The 19,378-nt window shown below is 37.5% G+C and overlaps 1 protein-coding gene across 5 annotated transcripts in view; it reads left to right on the forward strand.

Annotated features, from left to right (window-relative positions):
• LOC139730641 (synaptotagmin-7-like) overlaps positions 1-19,378 on the forward strand; it is a 283,452-nt gene that overhangs the window by 121,991 nt on the left and 142,083 nt on the right. For 2 of the 5 annotated variants that reach the window (XM_071641500.1, XM_071641502.1), the window contains exon 1: positions 4,736-8,656. The exons of the other annotated variants lie outside the window; for them this stretch is intronic. In XM_071641500.1, the coding sequence (XP_071497601.1) occupies positions 8,559-8,656 (98 nt within the window). In that variant the 5' untranslated portion in view covers positions 4,736-8,558. Of the gene's footprint in view, positions 1-4,735; positions 8,657-19,378 lie in introns of those variants that run through there. 5 annotated transcript variants of the gene reach the window in all.

Raw genomic sequence — 19,378 nt, forward strand, 5'->3', positions numbered from 1 at the left:
TGCAAACTGTCATACACACATGAAATTGAATGAATCGACAGCTTGCCCAAACACACAGCCACACACGAACTAATATATAAATTGCAGAACCGTATGTTACAGTACATAGAAAGTGTCATGGCCATAGCTTTGTCATTAAATTTATATCACAGCAAAGGGGTTTACAGTGTGGCACACAAAGAGTGAGGTAGAAATGAATAGAAAATTTAAAAGGTCACAGATTCACTGTACTATGGCTAACATGTCATATTCTAACCATAACATTAGTCAGGAATGCCCACTGGAAATGGCATTTTCTAAGAAAAAAATGCAATGAATAATCGAATGTATGGATGAAATGACAGGTCAAGAGTCAAGTTTAAAGGTCATTGACCTTTTTCCTGATCTAGAAAAAATAGAAAATCCAATGGGAATGCAAAATTTTCCATGTGTGAAAAGAGTTAAAAGTAAATCTCTGTTGGGCTGGTTTGAATGGCAACACTTGCTTGAGTTTATTGGCAACATGCAATATCCCAATTAAGAACAGTTCTATTGTCAGACATCAATATCTTCAGAACATTTCAGCAATCAGTAACCCATGTGGTTTAAATACTTATCTTGAAAGTTTGTTTGTTTGTTTGTTTGTTTTTAAACCGTAGTCAGGAAATCCCCCAAGTCACTTTAAGAGACCGAATGCTTACTGCTCCTAATTCCTTGGAGATTGCCAGGTTAATCACTCACTACCTTTCATTCCCATAAACTCTGTGATATTTTCCTGTGGATTAGCTGTACTTCAATGACAAATGACACAAATTTTGCTTGTGCATGTGGGGTTATCCTGCAGTCGACTATGCTCAATAGAATGAGTGAGCTGTCAGTAGCTGCTAATATGGAATCACAGTGACTATTACACAGTTTAGTAGTCTTGGGATGAAACTGAGTGCAGTTGGGATCAGTCTTCGTACGTTGATGAATTAGCAAAATAAAATCGTTTAATCTGTGGATCAATCAATTTGGTTTTTTTCCCTTTCAAGTTCATATGAAACAGGGTTTCTGTATGCTGATTGATACTGCCTAGTTCTGTGTAAGTGCTGCATTTATATTTCATGATTTTTTTTTTCCAGGGGAGCCAGTTGGAGCTGAATTCACAAGGGGACAGTTAAGGGAAAGGAGGGAAAGAGAGAGAGAGAGAGGGAGGGAGAAATAGATGGACTAAAGCTAATAATCATAGCATCAGCATCCTATAGCAGGGTTATGCCCATCGATCATATATGTGTATAGCAAGTAACGCTACCATACTGTTGACACATGGACACTCCGATACATTGTGTGATATATTATTATAGCGACTGGAGACTAGAACAGTATAATTTTCCCCCTTTCAATGTTTACTGGTGGATTATATGTATTCATTGATCATTGTGTTGTTTGATTATTTTGATTGTTGTTATGTTAGGTACAATAAATGATCAAAAGAAAATTTTCCACATGCAGTCACTGTATACCATTCTAGGCTAGTGGATGTTATCTACTCCTAGTTCATTGCGTTGTTTGATTATCTTGATTGTTATGTTGGTAGCATTAAACAAAAGAAAAATTTTCCATATATGCCTATACATTCACTGTATACCGTTTTCTGTGGCAAGCCAATGGTAAAGATTCAGATTCAGATTCATCTTTATTGATCTCTGATACTATAATTATATAGGACATAGAAATTTTGCTTCCATTGACGTTTGTACAATATTGCAAACACATCACACATCACAGTTACTTGTTTCCATGTCAATTACATTGAGCAAATATAGAAAAGCCATTCCAGTAATAATCAACTGTATAACACTCACAAAAAAGAGATGATGAATCATTAGATTACAGAGACCCTCCCTCAAATGATGCTCTAAAGTAGAAGCAGCAAACTGGAGGCACTTCACAGATTAAAGATGTGTATACTGATACAGTAGTTTCTTGCTGAGTGATGTTTGAAATCCAGTCACGAGATCTGCCGTTCCCTGCAACAAATGTTTGTAAGAGCCTTGTTTAAAGCCTTTAGGTAAAATTATTTGTCCCATAATGTCTCCTTCTAATCCATTATATGTTGCATAAAACAAACAAGTTGTTTTAAAGAAAGAAATAGGTGTAATTGTGTCTATGAAAGTCATACTCATTTATCTCAGAGAGTCATTGAAGCAGAACCAGTGTGGTGCCCCCTTTAATTGCATTCACTGCTTAGCCATGCACATCTGTACCAGCCATGATCCCAAGCCACTCTCCAGTCTTCCTGTAGTGATATTTCTCTGGCTAGCAGTGGTAGCTTGCGGTCAGACTCACTGAAGGTTATTCATTATTAATGTCCCTTTTTGTCTGAAATTACCCAGAGTGCATACTGTCACAATCCTGATAATAACAGTATAGAGTACACTGTTTCAGGATGTCGAGGTCTGAGATAGAATAGAAATGAAAAGTGCTTCGAGCAGATAGGATCGTGTATCCATATATGTTTTTAGCTGTTCTTATCCACTTTAGTAGTGTACATGTTTTAGATATCTTAGTATATATAAGAGGGATTTTTGCTGATTGATCATTTTTTTAAATGCATTTTTAAAAAATCATAATTTGGTATCATCTTGTATATTGTTGCTTTGAGATGTATTCATAGATATTTGGGTCTTTGTTTTAATATGATGCAGGCACTTGAATACTACTAAGGATATTTTGTTTTTTGGATGATCAGTTTGGATCGGATCAAATCTGATAGTTGATGATGAGAAAGAAAAAAAAAAACCCACCAAAGAGTATTTTCTCTCATTAGAACTACATTGTAGAAGTCTAGTTAGAAGTGGATGCATATTGTCAGTTTGTGTGTGCATATATATGTGTGTGTGTGTACAATGTGTATTTGTTTGTGTTTTATTGCCTAAATATGTGTTTGATGTGTGTGTTGAATGTTTGAGTGTATGCATGTTGTGTATTGTGTGTTTGTGTTTGTTGACAGGTGGATGTGACTGCAGAATAGTCAATAGGATCCCCTGAAGCCCCAACTTTGCATGCAAAGCTATTGAGAATTTGATCTGTGTGTAATACCCAAGGCACAACATTTGTACATGTTAGTTTCCTTTAAAGGGACATGTGAAACAGCTTACTTGCAAGTTTCCCATTTCATACCACATATCTCCTGAAGTAAGTACTTGACATGTGTTTCATAAAAAATAAACATTATAGCAAGAAGTGATTTTTCTTTCTTAAATTTGCAAATATTCTCTGTAAACTTCCTGAAATATCACAGTAGCACAAGGTATGATTTGTAGAAAGTCATGCACATTATCATCATCAGCTGAAAAGGAGAAGGTCAGTTTACGTCATAGACAGTGCATAACAGTCATGTCCCCTGTTTCCAGATAAGGACATTATTTTGCTATTTTAAGAGAGTACCTTTTCTTTGCCCAACCACTATGGGATGCTGTCCAAACTTCTGCCTTTAACAGGTGTATAACCCTCCATTTTTCAATAACTGTGCATCCTTGCTGATTTATTGCACCAATGTGTGAGAATGTACTCGAATGTGATAAATGACGGGCAGGGTTGAAGAATGGGATGATCAAGTCCCTCAGAGAGGGCTTGCCAGAGATTGAACAAATATGCACAGCAGTCAAGTACTAGCAGAGAGAATTGGGTGTCAACGGAAGGTTGTGCAGAGGTAAAACAGTTAAAGCAATCTTACAGTCGAATGCAAGTTCTAACATGTGATTAGTAAATGATTAAGAACTGGATATACCATTTGGCAACAGAGATGATAATCTCTTTGAAATATAACCTCTTTGAAATATGATGTGGTCACTGTAATGTAATCTTACATTTAAAGGTAAAAAGATTTGAAATGAAACCTATTCATGGTATGTTGCATACATGAGTCAAAAAGAAAACGGGCCTTGTCAGTGAGGAATGTCACATCGTGCAACGTATCTTCAGGATATTTGCTAGTCAGTGAAAACATGTTATACCCCTTTCAGGTAATCGTGGTTCAGTTATCTGCATCCAAATAATGTGGATGAAGTAATCAAAATCGCGTTCATATATCCCATGAAGTGCACACTACTTTTACGAGCGCCCATTCATATAACGGCGAAAGACGAGAGTATTTGTCATGGTTACTGCGCACGCCTCTATAATGATGTAATGTTTCCGGTGATATATACTCATGTGTATGCACAGCTCTCGCTCAAGCTCAGCAATCAGCGGTTGTGCGGGAAATCGAGTGACCTTTGACCGAACTGTGGAATGTTAGTTCGCATAAGTCGTAAAACGCGTTCATGTATTCTCGATCAACTCCTCATGCTGCAATAATGCGCATAATAGCAGCATCAAAATAATACGCACTTTTTTACTCCTCTCCCATTCATGTAATCAAAGTTTTACGACTTATTGCTCCTATTATCCGCATCCACGATTACCTGAAAGGGGTATTAGTGACCTAGGGATCTGTTTGTATCATTATGGCTTTCAGAGAAGACTATGACTGAAGCTGGTAAGGAGAGCCTACCCAAGATGCGTGTTGCTAAAATCATTGCTATAAAACATTTTGCTTTTCATATTTACTGTTCAACTCTTATCGCAATATATGTTGCAAGTTGCAAAGTGCTTTTGAAAGCAGGTATGGCCCACCAGCAGTTGATAAGTTGCATATATTGCCCTTTCTTTAGAACTGCAGCTTCATGCAAAATCAGATAACAAAAGCTCAAGGACTGTAAACATTATGCAATGATTGGAAATGATAATCATGCCTTCAGTTCTAAGATGAATTGATAATGTGATTATTACTTTTTGAGACTTCCTCTCCTCAATGGATGGCAAATGAAGAAAATACATGAAGGTTTCTGTAATCTTCAGTAGTTGAAACTTACCTCATGTCATTGTGCTCTACCCCACTACCTCCATTTGATTTCTTGCTGCTACATCTCATTATAAGACCACCTTACGAATATATCTCTCCATATCCATAGATTCCTGTAAACACACAGGTATCTTCATGATTTCTCATTGCTACAACCCCCAGTTTAATGTGTGAGTTTTTATATACTGTCAAATATGAAAATTAGGAAAAACAATTTGTTACTGGAAGTCATCATTTTTTAGACTTTTATGTTTCCTTTCTAAGCCTGTGACTAATCAATTGTTTAAATTCTAAATTACCTTCATTTATTTTGAATGTGCAATATCACAGAGGATACAGTCATGATTTTATGTAGATATAGCGAAATCAACACGAAACACTAAATATTATATCCCACTCAGCAAATATCTGACTTTGCCAGTGAGTGTAATACAGGATTAACAGTGATTATTTGTAAATCTGTCAGTATATACTAACATTACCTTTGTCATGTATGAATAGAATAATTAATGCCAGAGACCTTCAGATGGTATTAAAAGTGTGCTGTCAGTAGAGCTGAATTTTAATTATGATTGACAGTGACTTTGATAATTTTCAAATAAAAAGATGTTCGCCTGTGAAAGAGACTAAGTACCAGTGCATATGCATCATCATGGGTATTGGGGGATGCCATGATGCATTGGCTGAATATGAATATTGAATGTTTCCACTTGATGAGCTTTTAATCATTGGATTTGGCTATTTTGATGTCATCAAACCACAAAGTTGTAAAACCATAAATGAAGTCTTCTCCAAAGATGTGTAGTGTCTTGATCCAAAGGAGAGGTGAATGAGTATTAAGTTGCAGTTCTGCCCCTTAGATTGACTGAACAGTGTGGCCAAATTCATGAGGACTCTGCAAGAGACAGTCTCTGTGAAGACATTTCCTTTTCTGGAAAACAGATTCACCTAGTCCTTGTTTTCAGGATTCCAGAGTGTATTTGTCTTTCAAGTTAGTGGTAAAACTCTAAAGATGTAAAATGCTGTTAGATAAGAAGTGTGATGAGGAGTGTGATGCAGGCTACATTTCATGTGCATGAAACACAGCTTAGCAAACCATTTCAAGTCGGCATAATCCTCTGGCCTCTGTGTTATGTAGTACCTTAGATTGGACTGCATGCAAACAGTGAAACATGATGTCATAATACAGGTATTCATAATGAACCAGAATCAATCAATGAAAGAGGGACTTTGTAGGAGAGAGACCCTCCATTCATAGCCAACCAAGGTCACTCATTCTGGATAATTAGTCCCTGTAGAAGTGCTGCTAATCAGGTTGTCATTTTATGACTCTTTAAGTAAGCAGCAAGCCTAATTAGAATTTTAACTGCTTCAAACAAACCTAGCCCTCTCTCTGTATAACCCCTTCTCTCTCTCTCTCTCACATCCCTTCCCTCATGTGTCTTCTCGTCATTGTACTTTTCTTTCTCTCTCTTTCTCCTTCTTTCTGCATTTCTCTTACTTGCTCTCCACCTCTAATTAGCCCTTCATGTAACAGCTTGTTGGGTTGGATTGAGGGAGGTGGGTCATTAGTTCAGATGCATTAGGTGTAAAATGCTGGTTACCTCTATAGGGTCTGGTGAGCCACTCTGATCTCTGTCCATTAGAAGTGTGTGACTGCTACCTTAGCAAGAGCCTTTTCATTCTCAGTTTCATGCTGTCACCAAGAAAAGGAAATCAAACTTTAATGAGCATGTTTTTAGGCATTGTGCTTGACAAACAAGGGACCCAACAGGTTTCTGCCTTCTGGTGCTGAACATTGTATTTTCTTCTCTCTCTCTCTTTTTAAAAATTGGATTCATGTGTTTGGTTTGGAGGACTACCCCTGCACCATACCCATGTGCATACATGTGCTTGTAACAGGTGGAATGTTATACACTGCTTCAGTGCCATAATGGCATTACTGTGACAGATTGAGCAGTGCTTTTTGAAGACCACTGGATAGAATGATGAATTGACTATATTAATCATTGTCACCCAAACGTGGATCCACTCTACCCTTTGCTGACTGCAACCAGACAGGCTAGTCTCAGAGACTATCTGCACTTGTTTGTGTCTAATCATAACCACACTAAACTAACAACATTTGATGGAAATGGAATGAATGCATTTAGGTTCAGTCCATGGAAATCAATCAGGGAATCAATGGCTTAGTGCTTGTGGTTGCAGGGACACACGTGTCAGTGCACATCATATTTTCATAGGACATAACTCTTCCCCCCCCCCCCATAAAAAAAGCAGTGTAGATTGTGAACCGTTTCAATGATATTCAAGGGACTTGATACATACACAGCCTTTGTGGAGAGGGATATTGTCCTTGACATTTTTGGATCATGAATTTCACCAGCCGGCTGCAGGAAGTGAGTAATCTACAGCGATTAGAGCTTGCTATAGCAGCAGAGAAATCCAATGCTGATGTGAACATATTTATAATGAGCCCACTCATCTGGCATTAAGCTGTATTCCCACTATCCCCCCCCCCCCTCCAGATTAGTCTTACATGCACACAGGGTCTGAGAGAGAAGCCTAGAGGTCTATCTTGTTAACAGCTTGTTAGTCAAAGCTGCACAATTTTCTGCCCACAGGATGGACATGACTTAGCAAACTAGCCTTCAGTGTGGACACAAAGTGGTGAGTGGTCCTCATTTTGACAAACTTTTGGGACAAGGAACGGTACAGTACCACCATGATACATACTCGAAATGCAGACTGACATTTGTTGACCTGATAAGCCTATTTACCTACGCCGCAGCTCTCACCTCCCCGGCCACATGTGCAGAGTAGGAAAAACGTTGAGTCCAGCTGCTGAATTTCCCATTTTTCCAGGCTCTCTTCTCAGGACGAGTGCTGGTTATGCAGCAGCATGACACAAGTAGGAATTGAATTGGAATCACCAGGTTTTTGTCAGTCACTCATGTGAGGTGATGGTGGGCTGTGTATGGCAGTGTCTGTCCCAGTGCAGCTAATCAGAGGCTGATGATAAAGGGTGCCTCCTACGCTCCCCACATTATTCACAATGATTTTGTAAGTATCCATGTGGCAGCTACCTGTGTTAGGAGATTTTGATTTACTGGTGTCCTGCAGTTCAGAGTGGATTATTTGTTGCATTCTCCCACCATTTAAATGGCCTTTGCTTCTACCTTGGACAGCCTCTTCGCACTGCCTTTATTTCTTCAGTTGTGTGACATCATGTGAGTGTGTCAAGAGTGTAACTGGAAATATAAATATGTGGAGTATCTTTCACTTTTGAATTTGGAATATGGATAGCAGACGAGCCTAAAGGAGTGGAGTTATACTCTCACCAAGACCAAATATGAGTGTAATGTTTCTTTGATGGAGCATTGCTGCTGACCATGTGAGATTACCCTTGTAATGTCTTGCCTACAAAGTCTTGTCAATGACAAGACTAAACAGCCTTAAAAACCTTGCCATGATTTTGTTGTCTTTACATCATCACATCCTGAAAGAATAGACCTATTTATAGGAATTCCAGAGCTATGACATATGAAAAGATGTTAGATTTCCCAGCTACAGATTACGTACAGTGACAGCTGTCGCAGATCTCTGAGTCACGTGAACTAAACCTTCCTTTGAAACATCCTGCTGAAGGTATCTCAGTGGAGGATTGCATCAAAAATTTTAGATCAAAATGGATTTTGGAATGAAGTTTGGGATGCTTTGGTGTGGACAGGATGAAAACTTCGGGCAGGAGCAAGATGAAGAAGAAGAAGTCCAGAGAAACAGGACGTAAGTAGAAAATGTGTTCAACATGGCGAAAGGACCATATATATGTATGAAATGCATACATACTGAAGCAAACTTTTTCATTGCAGCCTGAAAACAGTAGTTTTGTTTTTTTAACAATAAATTGGTAAAGATTTTCAAGGAAAGGAAGTAATATGCAAGATTTGAGATTGTCAAATACACTGTGAAAGAAATTGTTAGGCTATCAAATCAGCAAAACCTGAGTATTTACATTAAATCGCACATGTGGGACCAAGCTATTCACTCCAGGAACACTGTCACTCTCACATATAGGGCTTTATCCATATTCTGAATTTACTGAGCACACACTGTAATTGTGCCTACTTTTTTGTTTGATTCTTTTCATTTTCTTTTTTAGTGATATTTCTAATTTTGATATGCCTGTAAGGAGTTGATTTAAATCTAATTTAAATACCCTCCAGTCTGAGAGGAAGTGAATTTGAATATGAATTTAGTTGGGTTGGTGGCATCCCACATGCAGGTGTTTGACAGCTATTGTTCCCACGCATAGTTAAGTTTGCAGTAGCCAGCGTATGTATAGGCAGGCTCACAAGAAGTGAAGCTGCCACACCCTGTCTTGCCACCAGACAGACCAGACGCTGCAGAGCCTTGTCTAGCAGTGATGCCTCAACTGGGGTGTCTAAGGCCCAACTACGGCTGTTAAGGGTATAGTGGAGCTTCGTCCACATAAGCTCACACAATCACCGGGTCGAGACTCCACAGGTGTCTCCTGTTCAGCCGCTGCCTGACCCGTTGCCCGGATTTCCCTCCCTGAGTTCGAGACGCACCCCCTCCACAGCAACGCCGGTTACACGGGGCTGGATCCGTCGCCTTCGCTGAACCGTGGTCGACCGGTCGAAAGACATTGTTGTCGCCCCGACACATTCTCCAAGGGCTTCGCGTTCGCCGTCTCCAAGGACGCAAGGCTGTCGTCGCATATATGGAGAACGCTGATTCGCGAAGCAAAGTCAATATCATGAAATTCCCCATTGATTAAATGCGATAAACCGGAACCACGAGTTTGGACTGAACCGAACTGAACTCTGAACCGACATTGTGGGTCAGGCATATGATTTGTTGTGGCAAGCCACACGCCCATGCCGTCTCATAGGCTAATAATGTGAGAAGTGTCTAGTTATTTAATTATTTATATTATAGTTAGTTTATAAGTCATAAAGATTAATATTGAGAGTTGTTAGTTCGGGAATTAGGTTGTTAGTATTTGATGCATGGAATAACAGTTATTTAATTTGGAAGATATGTGTTTAAGCTCTGAGCTCAGACGATTATCATATTGTATGACCGGATGTATGATTTGAAGACGTGATCACACTTTAATAAATGCACACATAATTTTAACGGTACCTTATCTCTTCATATATTTCATTTCAGGTGATCAAACTGCCTCATCTAGATCAATAAGCTAGTTCACATGTACAACACACTGTGACAATGCCAATATCCTGAAATACATGTTGGAAGAAATCTATCAATTCAGCAAAACCTAAATATATTAACATAAAAAAGCATATGTCAAGTGGGACCAAGTAGTTCGCAAGAGCAACACTATTGCTCTCACATGCAGGGCTTTATTCATACTTTAAATGTAATTTTTTGTGTGTGATTAATTTTTCACGCTGAGCGGCGCAAAAACATATTCGTGGGATATTGAATTCATGCAGCACATTTGTCAACTCATTCACAATGTGCAGAGAAAATTGTGAAGATATTTTCAAGAATTTTAGAATTCGCACTAGACAGAAGTAGCGCGAAATGCGCAAAAAATTAATGTACCTCGAAAATTTTTCCATATACAGTATTCTGAATTTACTGAGCACACACTGTATCTGTAGTTAATTTTATATTGTTTGAACCTTTTTGATTTTTAAATAGTTTATTTTGTAGTGATATTTTCAATTTTGACACACCAAGCAATGGTTCATAAGAATCCAGAGTGATGTAGAAGAATGTGCCAAAGGTATAAAAGTCCCTTCAATGGAATGCAGGAAGAATGAGTTCTTCCCAGAATACTCTTTGTTCTCTTGACAAGAATTTAAATCAAGATAGTTGTACTTGTTCAGACACACATCTATAGGTGCATTCACAAGACTATTGCATTTTTTTTCCTTATTTGAATATTCCATTGATTATTGGCTTTGTTCTCTCAAGTTTTGATAATAACAAAATTAACTCACTGTTAACGAAGTAATTCTAGACTTTTGATTTCCTTGTCAGCTCCTTAGTGTCCCATACAATGACTGTCCAAAAAGATATTCAAGCATTAAATTTCTGAACATCATGCGATCAATGGAGCTATCATCACTTCATGGCTCTGGCCATGTCATAATGTCTTTTTTTTCTTACCAACACTGTAGTACCTTGCTTGAAGTATCATGCTCACATAGTCTCATCTCAGTTTGTGACCCATCCACCCAAGCCCCAACCATATTTCTTACCCTCTTCTCTAATAAATGGGGGAGTTAATTAGCCATTGCTAAATAAAGCTATGATCAGTGACTGATCGAGAATGACAAAATTGGGGAAAGATTCTCAGTATTCAAGTCACAGTAGCTGCTAAGTTCATGATTCATCTGATTGCAGAAACATATAAACCACAATGTCTGAAAAAAGTATCAAGAAACTTTATGAATTTAAACATAGAAATTGCAATCCCCTCCTGCCCCCCCCCCCCCCAAAAAAAAAAGAAATACTGATGCTCTAAGATTATGGATCTACATTTATGTACCATGATTTCATCAGGGGAATTTACACATACAACAAGAAAATGTCTTGTTGCATTATATGGAACCTTTAAAAATGTAGAGAGACATGCAGAAGGACTTCTTGTAATAAAAAAGAAAAGATAATACGGGGTAGTTTTTGCAAGACAGGAAATGATGAAATGTAAAGAAAACCCACAGTGGGTTATGTGCAAACTGTGCAATATCATGTAAATTGTATGTGGACAGAGGCCAGTGGAATTCTGCTGGCTCTGCTGATCAATTAAATAATGAAGACTAATGATGAGAAGGATGGTGATCATGGTATCTGGATAACCAGACAGTAATGCCTCAACCACCCTCAACCTTTTTTTCCCTCCAGGGTTGTGTCTCCATCCAACAGATGAGGCTAAATGGTTGGCTTTATGGTGTCTGGCATTCCCATATGTCACTCCTTTCCGTCGGGTCTTTTGTGGATGTGGTCTTGTTAAAAATGCTGTTTTAGCAACCCAGGATGAAGCTGTCCAAGGTCATCATGTCTTGCAAAACATATTTGATACTTAAAAGACGAGTGTATAGGATGATGGGGGGGGGGGGAGGATAATGGAAGGGGGCTATAGGATGAAGGGAGGTGGTAACGGATGAAGGGAAGGAGCAAGGGATGAGGGAAAGGGGTAGAGGATGTGGTCAAGGGGGAGAAGACGAGAAAAAGTTGTAGAGGATGAAAGGAAGGGGAAGAGGGGAGGAGGTGGAGGGTTTAAAGGGAGAGGTTAGTTGATGGAGGAGGGGTAGATGACTTGGAGAGGGGTAGAGAATAAGAAAGAAGATGAAGGGAAGGCATATAGGATGAATGATGATTGAGAGGGGAGGGGTTGATGATTGTGGGAAATATTATGGATGGCATATCTTAAAGGTCCAGTTTACCTTTGGGAGCAGTGATTTTAAAAATGTTCTAGATATCACATTTCATGCATATGTGTAGGTCTGTTGTATCACAAAACATCCTACCATATAAAATTTTTGCAATAAAGCCTAAAATATTAGGAGATATCAGTATTTTTCTCAATAAACCATAACTGTAGATGGTTTAGTCTGGAAGCATTGTAATTATAACTATTGTTCACATTTTGTGTATTTAACAATACTGAACATCAATTATACGGATTCAAATTTTTACAGTGGTTGTTTCTGTCCCTAACTCGCATTTTAAAAATAATTTTAAAGCACTGCTGCTGGGTTTTTGTTTCATCTGCAAATGGTAAATTATGCCTTTAAAGACCATGTGAGGTATCCAAATGAAACGTGGCATATGATGCACCATGCGGTAACCCGGAATGCTACGTTGTATGGTGTCATCTTGTGTTCAGAAGATGTACACTACGATCATTTAGCACTTGGTAATAATGATCCTAATACCAATTCAGCCCTGTTATGGAGGTATTTTTTTTAAGGTAATTACAACAATAATAATAATGATAAAAATGATATGTCATATGTTTTCAAAATCTTGGAATTTTGAACAGTGACTCAGAATGATATTATCTTTAATCTATGAACTTTTCCTTTTATTTCTTATTTTATGTCTTCCATGGATTGGTAATGCATATGTGGTGCAGCTGTCTGTGTGTGACACTGAATTCACAAGTGGAGTGTTTGTGATGAACACTAATGTTGTTATGCTGCTTCACTGCTGAGATCATTGTGCCAACAAAATTTTCTTCCATAACGAACTTGAAATTACTCCCCCCCCCCCCCAAAAAAAAAAAGAAGAGATAATAATAAATAAATAAATAAATAAAACAATAAAAAAATGAAAATGCTAAATTTCCAACTGTCCTCTTAGTGTTTCTTGAATGATCAACTCAGCTGATCATTAACTTTGTTGAGGCATTAAAATTGAATGTGGCTATTTCTGAAGTTGTAAGTTTAGAGTCCCATACAGTGTAACTTTGCTTCCATTGATCAGTGTGGTGTGGTCTGCCAGAATGAATGATATGTGGATCGCTGTTTGGTGTACATATATAGATGTGTGTGATGATTGATGTGAGAATGCAAACAGAGAGTGAGAGAGGAAGTTCAATAGAGCTGTGTTGACATTCAACACACAGGTGCATGGTGGAATTCTGTCTGTATTCTAGCTGGGCTAACTTGATTGTGACTTACCTTCTTTTTTAAATGCTTGTCAGAGTTTATAGTTATTTTGTGATCCTCTTAAAGGGGAAGGCTAGTAACTGATCAGTGGGAATCAGTGGAAATGCTGGGAGATGATTGTTCCAATCCTTATGGGATTCATTCAAGAGTTCATTGTATATCTATTGTTGTGTGAAAATGATTTGCTTCAGAATGGTCTCATATTCAAGTAATGTGCAGTTTAATGCTTCCAGATTAGCGTCCCTGGTCAGTGACGGAGCATTAATCTGCACATTACTTGAATATGAGACCGTTCTGAAGCAAATCATTTTCACACAACAATAGATATACAATGAACTCTTGAATGAATCCCATAAGGATTGGAACAATCATCTCCCAGCATTTCCACTGATTGCCACTGATCAGTTACTAGCCTTCCCCTTTAACTTTCTCATGAAGCTGAGCTCAAAAATATAATATTTTCTCCAAGTTGAAAACAAAAAGAAATGGCCAATTAGATGGTTGTTCCAATGGACCTAAAAGGGTGGAAATGACAAGTTGTTAAAAGTGATTGAGAGATTTGAGACACTGCAGTACATGCAGGGAGTTTAGAACTGGTATACAAAATTGTTGTACTTGATGGTAAGGCACACATGAGAAAACAGGCAGGGTAATGATAGGAGTCACTATTTACTAGAAGTGAGTCATATTGAAAAATGGAATCAGATTTAAAGCCTCAAAGAGACACACTTTATGGTCCGGAAAACTAATGAGCAATGAAAACATGAATGCAGTGGGGTTAGAAAGTCTTTCAATACACATTAGGATCACCTTTTACAAGAAACACTGCTGACTTCACCATCCTACCGTGTTTCTCTCTTTCCCTAGTGCTGGCTCTCCTTTCCTCTTCAATGCAATAAAAATTCAATTAGTTTGAATCATGTGACCAGGAAAAATTGCATGTAAGTACGAGTCTTATTTTAGAAAGAGATAGAACCATTAATTTATTTTGAATTTCTTGGCTGCCATTTTTTCGTGATCCCCCTCATGAGGATCACAGAAATATGTCCACCATGCCATTGTCTCATTTGTTTGTTACCTGCAAACTTCGTGATCCTGAAGAGTTTATTTGTTATGTCTATGACCTTCATGTCACAGTAAATGCGAAAAGGAAGAAACACACCTATCATGGAATCGATGTGTCTTCACTGATTGTCCCCCATCACAGGTTATGTTTTTATGTCAGACTGTCACCTCCACAGCCAGCAATTTGGAATATTATTAGGACATGAATTAGGGAGGGAGGAAGTGATGGGTTTAAAAAACAGAAATGAAGATTTAAGATTTTGTGCAAATGATGGTAAAAAACAAGCAAACATAGATTTTAGCGGGGAACTTTGAAGTGAGTACCAAATTTTACAAAGAACATGTCTCCAGCTTCATAGTGCCAGAGTTATTTTGAACAAAAGCCAGATATGTATCTTTTCCTACTGCCCCACCAGCTGATTAAATACTGGCAACTGAAAGACAGACACAATATGCAGTGTAAGCAAAGGGTCGTGTTACTATTCAAACCAAGATGTAGTCACCTGCATACCCAAAAGTGCATATTAGTGTAGAAACAATGTGCATTGTGGAAAAATAAACCAGACAATCAGACATTTCATGTTACAATGCATTCTCTGCCATGATAATATACTGTATTTGAATCTTACTCTTTGAGTATATCTCAGCACAGCAACACAAATGCAGTTATATAATAATTTCAAATATCGAATGATATGAGAGAAAATTGTGTCATATTTCTCCAAATGTTGAGTATTTACCTGCCTTTGTGCATTCCTTCTGATGTTTTGCCATCTGCAGGCACAATGTCTCCTCCCTTTTCAAGGCGGATTTGTGAGCACTACAAAGCAATGAAATTGAAAATTTAATTTACCAGCCATGTCAGTGTTTATTGATGCAGATCACTGCAGGTAAGCATGAAGATTATGCTCCACACTTCACTCTAAACATGTGAATGTGAGCAGTTCATGCTCTCTCCAAACATCCTCACATCCTCATACAATTTTGAATTTGAGTCTGTTAGTGTCACTTTGGCATCGCATGTGCATCTCAACACCAGGTAATGGTGAAAGTAGGAAAAAGGGCACAGTTGATGAGGCGAGGTTTGAACATGTTTGAGGCGGCTTGAAACAAAGCAGGGAAGCGTGATACTCATAACACATGAGCAATTAATCTTCTGTTACACAAGGTTAACTCTGAGGCATGCTGTCATATAGATCTATTCTTCTGTGCATTAATTGTTTTTTTCCTTACTCCTGCTGAAGAAAAAAAGTTACATTTAATTATATTATTTGATTTTGTAGGTCATAGAGAAGATGCCATTAAATGCAAAAAAAAAAAATCAATGTTTTCAAGCTTCAGTTCCTTGGAGGCAGAAACTGTCTTTTCATTTCTTGATATCAATTTCTTGAATTAATTAAGATGAGATTTGAAACTGATTATTCTTGAATTTACCATTGACCTTAGTATTCACTTAGGTTGGCATATTTTGTCAATATAAAGAGATATAAATGTAATTTCATTGCAAGAAAAGGTAAGGGTATCCAAGAATTGTCAGGAGTAATTCATAATTGTTAGTTATTGTATATGACACTTAAACACCAATTGCATTCATTTCACCTGATAACTAACAAGTAGTCAATTAGAAAGTATGATCATTCACTAATTGTAGACAAACATTATAAGCCAATAAAAAGCTGATGTTTTTAAGTTTTATGAAATTCAAATTTCATCTGTTATTTTGCCCAAGGAAGTAAGACAATTAAATTCTCCATAATCCATATATTCCTGTTATTCAGTTCATGTTTACCAGTACATAGGAGTGTTTTATTAAATCAGTGTAGTGGAAACCTTTTTCCTCGTGCTTTAGTTGTTGCTTTTTATCATATTGATCCACAAATCACGCTGTACTTGCACTTTCTAATTATTTGTATGCTAATCCACCAAGCCAGTGGGAGTTTTGAATAAACATTCATAATTCCCCCAGAAGGAGTCAATTTGGCTAAAACGCTTCTCTCATTTATTAAAGCCTGCCCTCAGAGAGATTTGGCAGTCGACGTTGAGAGATTCTGTCTCCTGCCCTGTACTGCCTGAAACTTAAAGCTTCCACCAATATTCTAGAACGTTCCTCCAGTTTTCAGTTAAATGTCGTGTTTAGAGAGCTGCAGTAATGAAAATGACATTGAGAATCTTCAGACCCAAATGTGTCAGGATTAGGCAGTAATGAGAAAATATGTTCTCTTGAGTTACAGTAAAGTATTCCATGTATCTCCAGTAACAAGCCAACAGTTTTGACAGAGAGTCTTCAAAATTTGCAGCAAGTGAGAGATGCTACAGTCTTTAAGTGACCCAGAAATCAGAAGGAATGCTGTGGTGCTACTTAACACACTTACGCTGTAATAAATAGTGGTCAAATGGGATGTGTACAGTCCTCAGGCTGCATGCATTTTGGTTTTGTGAAAATTAGGTTCAAAGGGGCCCTTGGTAGCACTTTTAAGATGGCTTGTGGCAAGTTGTTGCATATATGCAGTGCAAAGCCTGGCTGTACTACATTGTTTCCTGTGGACAATTACTTTCAAAAGAATGTCACCAGGACATCTTATATCAACATTTTTTTTTTTCATTGTTAGCATCTCTTGCAAAAGTTGCGTAGTTGACAAATTAACAAAATTGTACAAATTTGTATGTGAAATATTCATTCAAACATTCATGTTTAAACCAGTAGCTCTCTTGGAAAGTTTTTTTTTTTTCCCTATTGCTTATCCTTGGAGAAACATTATTCAGTGCAAAGTTTATTGATGTAAACTAACAGCCTGTTTGTTTGTTTTTTCAGTCACCCCTGACAACTTCACTGATACTTTGTTAATCTGTCAAATCTTTGCCAAAAAAGAAGAAAAAAATCTTCTAATATATATATTTTTTTCATGTATGATAATGGGTCCTACATGCAACATAATGTTTGTAATAGTATCTATAAGCAACAAGATTATATTATGCATACAATATGTAGGTTCAAACCTCATATTGATTAATGTCCTACTGGATCCCTATTGTGATGTTATCCTATGACTTTATGCTTTAAGAAGCCTTTTACAAACTTCTTTATGATTGTTGAGTTGCACATTGCATTGCTGATATATATATATATATATATATATATATATATATATATATATATATATATAAAGTTGGCCATACAACACTGTGATCAGATGTTTTAGTCTGACTTTTTTTATATAATCTTCAAACATCAGAGAGCAGAATGAGACTTTTAGATCTGAAATATGTAATATCATGCTCAGATATCTTCAGCATGAGACAGCAATGAGATCAGACAGTAGATATCAAATCTCACACTCATATGTTATTCACATGAGCATTGTAAGACATTACTCCAAGCATATAAATTGTTTATCTTTCATCATAATTCCAATTTATAAATTGCCTTACATGCATCTCTTCCCATCAACTGACACTGATTAGTCAGTATAATATGGACTAATGCTATGTACATTGCTCTGTTTGTTACAACCGTATATGAACCAGCACCGTTGTACATGTCGATTTGTCTCTTTTTGACCATTTACAGCCAAAGGTTAATTGATTTTTTTTTTCTGCCATTTTGCGACAATATCAGCTCAAAAAGACAGTATAACATGACTATGTGCATTTTTCTCTTTTTGAATGCATAAGTTGATGGGGATGATAGCTAGAAAAAAAAATACAGGAGGACCTTGATTATTCAGCCACATCGGGACCGGCGGACCTCTGGATAATTGATTTGGCCAGAAAAGAGAGATGTGCTCAAATACCACACTTAGTTGCAAGTCATGCTAGGGGTATATACATGTTATTACCAATTTACTACTATTATGATTATCTGCATGGCAGTGTCATGTTTCACACTTCATATGGTATGGAAATAAAACAAAATATAAGTAAACTATCCCTTGTCCCTTCATGTATTGTTTGTTTGATTGATATTGATATTGTGACTTGTCAAATACTGCCACTGCATTGTACTGTAACTGCTGCTTTGCAGTCAGTGCTAATGACAAGCGTGGCACCAGTCATTGACATATCATCTCACATACTGACTTAAAAGTTACAGTTCACTGCAGTGATTAAAATATGCCCCATCACGTATTTGCATGATAATGGTTGAACGTGCATTTGTTTTAAGTGAGATTTGGCACTGAAAATACATGAAGACAAAAAAGAATGCCAACCAGTCAACGTCCGCATGACAGAGATTCTGCATAATCGATGGCCAGATAATCAAGGTCCTACTGTTTGAATACACACATTTTCCCTTAGTATTCCTTGGAAACATGCAATCTTGTATACCCTAATTCAGGTTTGCATTGAAACTACATTTTCTCATGAATTACAAGCTGTTTCAAGAGAAAACTTTCATACAGCAATTGTTTCTTTTTCCTAGGTTATGACAATTTGATAAGAAAATGTCAAGGACACATGAGGTGTGTTAGCACTGCAGGCAGATTCACCCCCAAATACATTTACTTTGGGTCTATTGAAGAAAGCAGTGAGTACTGTCATGCTTCATCTTTCTCATTGCTGTGGAGCCATAGAAAATTTGAAGGGGAAAAATTTTAATGAGATTGAAATTTGATTACAGAATTTCAGGGTTACCACTTCTATTTGAACCCCTAATTCAATTATGCCAAATCAAAAGAATGCTTTGGTGAAGGGCTCCCCATCATTGACGGCTAAAGAAGATGACCAGCAGAAGTGATTAGATGAGTGTGACAATTGTGGCAGATGACAG

The sequence above is a fragment of the Diadema antillarum genome, unplaced genomic scaffold (genome assembly GCF_040938485.1).
Source record: "Diadema antillarum isolate AM-2024a unplaced genomic scaffold, OU_Dant_1.0 seq00000324_RagTag, whole genome shotgun sequence".
Lineage (NCBI taxonomy): Eukaryota > Metazoa > Echinodermata > Echinoidea > Diadematoida > Diadematidae > Diadema > Diadema antillarum.